The sequence below is a fragment of the Rissa tridactyla genome, chromosome 6 (assembly GCF_028500815.1).
Source record: "Rissa tridactyla isolate bRisTri1 chromosome 6, bRisTri1.patW.cur.20221130, whole genome shotgun sequence".
Classification (NCBI taxonomy): domain Eukaryota; kingdom Metazoa; phylum Chordata; class Aves; order Charadriiformes; family Laridae; genus Rissa; species Rissa tridactyla.
In genome coordinates, this window is record NC_071471.1 from 29929298 (window position 1) to 29933712 (window position 4415).

Genomic DNA, 4415 nt, shown 5'->3' on the forward strand with positions numbered 1-4415 from the left:
CCATCGCCGCACCCATCGCCACGCCCAACAACCACGCCCCCATCTTGTATAACACTCGGAGGGCCGCGTGGTTTCCAGGTAGGGACTAGGAATTCGGGATTCTTGGGCTCCGGGGGTGTATCGGGGACCAGGAACGGACCGGGATGGCTAGAGCAGGGTATGGTACCGGTGTCACCCGGATCCGGACCCCTGGGCTCCGGGAGTGGACCAGGGACCGGGATGGGCAGGGTACGGTCCCGGCATCCCCGGGCACCGGGACCCGGACCCCTGGGCTCCGGGAGCGACGGGGCACCAGGAACGGACCGGGGACCGGGATGGGCAGGGCGAGGCACCGTCATTCCCGGGCACCGGGAGCAGACCGGAGACGGGGATGGGCAGGGTACTAGCATCCCCCGGGCTCTGGGCGGGCGGACCGGGATCGGGGAGGCACCGGCAGCTCAGTACGGTCCCGTTTCGCTTCGCAGCGGCCTCACGCAACCACGCTGCTCCGGGCAGTCCTAAGGATGCGGCGGGGGCAAGGGAAGCGAAAGGCCGAGGGCACGGAGCTGCCACCCGCTTCTCGGAGGAGGAAGGAGGAAGAGGAGGCGGTGCAGGAGGCCCGGCGGAGGGCGGCCCCGTCCGTGAGAGAGTTCAAGTACAACAAAAAACGGGTCCGCCTCGTCTCGCAGGGCTCGGACCTGAAGGATGATGCTCGGTGCATCCTTTACTGGATGTCCCGGGACCAGCGGGTGCAAGGTGGGAACCAGCTGGCAGAGGGAACCGGGAAACAGAGCTCCCATGCGTGGCAAAAGCCTTGCTTCCTTCCCACCACAGGCAGTGGAGCTGCTCTCCCCTCTGCAGGGGGGTCTGGGGGATTCCTCTTGTGAAACCCCATCTCCATCCCCTCAGCAAAGCTGTCCCCCTGACACTGCCCTGTGTGCTTTCTCCCCAGATAACTGGGCTTTCCTCTATGCCCAGCGCCTGGCCCTCAAACAGAAGCTGCCTCTGCACGTCTGCTTCTGCCTGGTGCCCAAATTCCTGGATGCTACCATCCGCCACTACGGCTTCATGCTGAAGGGCCTGCAGGAGGTGGCTGAGGTACGGCCATTGTGGGGATGCCCGCATCGGGTGGGACAGGGCTCCTGGGGAAGAGGGGAAGGCAGATTAGTCCCTTCAGTGGATGCTGGTGGGATGGTGTCTGCAGAGGTACCCCACCGCCCTTTCCCCTTTGCCACAGGAGTGTGCGGAGCTGAACATCCCCTTCCACTTGCTGCTGGGCTATGCCAAGGACGTGCTGCCTGCGTTTGTGGTGGAGCGTGGTGTGGGTGGGGTGGTGACAGACTTCTGTCCCCTTCGCCTTCCCCGGCAGTGGGTGGAAAATGTCAGAGAGCGGTTACCAGAGGATGTGCCATTTGCACAGGTGGGTGCCCGCACTCTGGGAGGGAAAAACTGGCTGGTGAGATGCAGGAGAAACTTGTCTTCTGCATTTCGTACCTGCAGAGGTGTGCTGGAGTGACCTGAGCAGAGAGTGTGTGTGTGTCATATCATCAGGACCGTTTGCTTCTCCTTCTCACATCCTCCTCCCTGACTGTGCTTCCCAGGTTGATGCCCACAACATCGTGCCCTGCTGGGTCGCCTCCCCCAAGCAGGAGTACAGCGCCAGGACCATCCGGGGCAAGATCCATGCTCAGCTCCCCGAGTTCCTCACTGAGTTCCCTCCCATCATTCGTCACCCGCATCCCCCGTCCTGCCCAGCAGAGGTACCAGCAGGAGACACCTCCACACCCACTCGTGGCCAGTCCCAGAGAGTTTTACAGCTACTTCGTGGGAGGGGATGGCAGGGGATGGGGACAGTGGCCTGCCTGAGGTCACGCACAGGTGGTGTGGAGATGGGGATGCCCTGAGGAAGGGAGGTTCCCACCTCATTCCTTCAATTCCCACATCTTTGCCATGCAGGGCTGGTTAAGAGGAGAAGGCTGGCATGAGCTGGGGATTTGCTGGTTGGGGACATCCAGGGGACATAACACTTGGGGCAGCCCTGGATGAAGAGCATCTGCAAATGCACTCATGCTACTTGGTCGCCGCCCAGCCCATCGCTTGGGAGGCCTGTTATTCCAGCTTGCAGGTGGACCGCACTGTGAAGGAGGTGGAGTGGGCAACCCCTGGCACATCTGCAGGGCTGGCTGTGCTGCAGTCCTTCATCACAGAGCGGCTGAAATCCTTTGGCTCTCACCGGAATGACCCCAACAAGGCAGCGCTCAGCAACCTGTCCCCGTGGTTCCACTTCGGTGAGTGTCCCAAGCTTCCCACTCTGCAGCAGGACCGAGCACGGTGGCTTGGACCAGCAGCCTGACTTGTTCCCTCTCCATGTCCCCAGGCCAGGTTTCCACCCAACGAGCCATCCTGGAGGTGCAGAAGCACCGGGGCAAGTACAAGGAGTCAGTGGATGCATTCATAGAGGAAGCTGTGGTGCGGCGGGAGCTGGCTGAAAACTTTTGCTACTACAATGAGAACTATGACAGCGTGCAAGGTAGCATCCCCACTCAGGTGGGCAACACTGGGGGCTGGGCTGGAACCCAATTCATCACCCCACCTTGGCAATACCATTTCTGGTAGGAGAGGAGCTGTGGGGGCACTACTGTGCCATCATTTGGTACCTTCTAGGGGTAGGAGAGGAGCTGTCAGATGCCTTCTTTAAGACTGGTGCCTCCCTCCAGGGCATGGTGCCCTCAGTAGCCTAATTCTCCATCCTTTCTTCAGGGCCCTGCAGGAGAGGGTTGCTCAGGGCTGCTCCTCATCTCTCTTACAGGTGCCTATGACTGGGCACAAACCACTCTGAAGCTCCATGCCAAAGACAAGAGGCCATTTCTCTACAAGCTGCAGGAGCTGGAGCAGGGAACCACACACGACCCACTCTGGAACGCTGCCCAGGTAGTGCCCCGCATCTCCCCTGGAAAATGCTAAGCCTTTTCCCAAGGGGTGGAGATGAGTTGGCACAGGCTGACCCCTGCGGCTGTCCCTGTTCCCCCAGCTCCAAATGGTCCGGGAGGGCAAGATGCATGGCTTCCTGCGGATGTATTGGGCCAAGAAGATCCTGGAGTGGACCCGGTCCCCCGAGGAGGCCCTGCACTTTGCCATCTACCTCAACGACCGCTACGAGCTGGACGGGAGGGACCCCAACGGATACGTAGGCAAGCTGCAGGATGGGGGCATGGGGTGGGGGTGGGGGGGTCTCTTTTCTGATGGCCAAGGCTGCAGTCGGGGGGAGGGCTCTGCAGACAACCCAGCCCATGCTCCATCCCATCATGCGTTGTACCCACATCCCAATGGCTCTCCGGATGCCTCCAGGCAAGGGGGAGAGCTGATGTTCCATCTCCATGCCCGGCAGGCTGCCTCTGGTCCATCTGTGGCATACACGACCAGGGCTGGGCAGAGCGGGCCATCTTCGGGAAGATACGCTACATGAACTACGCCGGCTGCAAGCGCAAGTTTGACGTGGACCAGTTCGAGCGTCGCTATGCCCCCCGCACGCCCTCCCAGTGAGGGGCACGGCCTGCCTTGATCTTGCTTGTCCCCCTCTATGGTGGGCGCAGACATGCCTTTGCCAAGGTGCCCTGGATGTGGATCGTCCCAGGTGCTGGGGGGCTCGCTGTACCAGCAGCAAGCCCCAGGGTTTTGCAGGTGTCTCTTTCTCTGCCATCAGCCCCTGCTTGAGCTGCTGTGCTGGGGCAGCTGCTGGAGCCCATCCTCAGCGTGCCCGTGCCTGCCAGAAACCTCTTCTACAACCACCACGCTCAGGAGGAAGCCCAGGTCACCGTTGCTGCTGCTAACCACAGCTTAGATTAAGGCTGAGTGTGGCTTTTCTGGGGAAAAGCCCCCAGAAACAGCCCTGCCTCACTCTATGTGGAGCCAGCGCTGTGCTGGGCTTGCACGTGCATCCTTCAACAGTTTGTTTTAAAGTTTACAGTTTGTATCTCCTTTGTCTATGGTGTTTATGGGGCGGTGCAGGACACGTCTGCAAGGTAAGAGCTGGGATGTGGGACAGGGATGCAAGGAGCGATGGGACAACCAAGGCCATGCCCCTGGGCTCGTCTGCCAGCAGGAAAGACAAGCTCAGGAAGGATACAGGCATTATGGAGAGCCCCTTACTCGGTGGCTTGTACCTCTTGCCCCAAGTCCAGTAGGCGGTTTGCCGGGGGGGGGCCACAAACAAGATGGATTAGTCAAGGGGTGGTGACAATAACCCCCTCCTAGTGACATCTGGTGATGCTTCACCACTTGCACAAGTTGTGTCCCCCCCTCCACTGTCCCCTGCCATCAGCTACTGCATCCCACTCATCCCTGCCCCAGGGGCAAATGGGCACTGCAGCACTATCCCCAAGGCGGGGGTACACACCATTACCCTGCCTGAAATGATGCCACAAAAACAACCAGGC

At 60.6% G+C, this 4415-nt stretch overlaps 1 protein-coding gene across 2 annotated transcripts; it reads left to right on the forward strand.

Annotated features, from left to right (window-relative positions):
* The first annotated feature begins 12 nt into the window (after positions 1–12).
* Positions 13–3952, forward strand: LOC128911089 (deoxyribodipyrimidine photo-lyase-like). 2 transcript variants are annotated; one of them, XM_054205348.1, is made up of 10 exons: positions 13–78; positions 465–735; positions 932–1077; positions 1217–1399; positions 1581–1739; positions 2069–2267; positions 2357–2509; positions 2789–2910; positions 3011–3170; positions 3368–3952. In XM_054205348.1, exons 2-10 carry the CDS (start codon positions 504–506, stop codon positions 3520–3522), a joined length of 1509 nt encoding a protein of 502 aa, XP_054061323.1. In that variant the 5' UTR covers positions 13–78; positions 465–503; the 3' UTR covers positions 3523–3952. The 2 variants fall into 2 exon arrangements, with proteins under 2 accessions (XP_054061323.1, XP_054061324.1); XM_054205349.1 differs by lacking the exon at positions 1217–1399.
* The last annotated feature ends 463 nt before the right edge of the window (positions 3953–4415 follow it).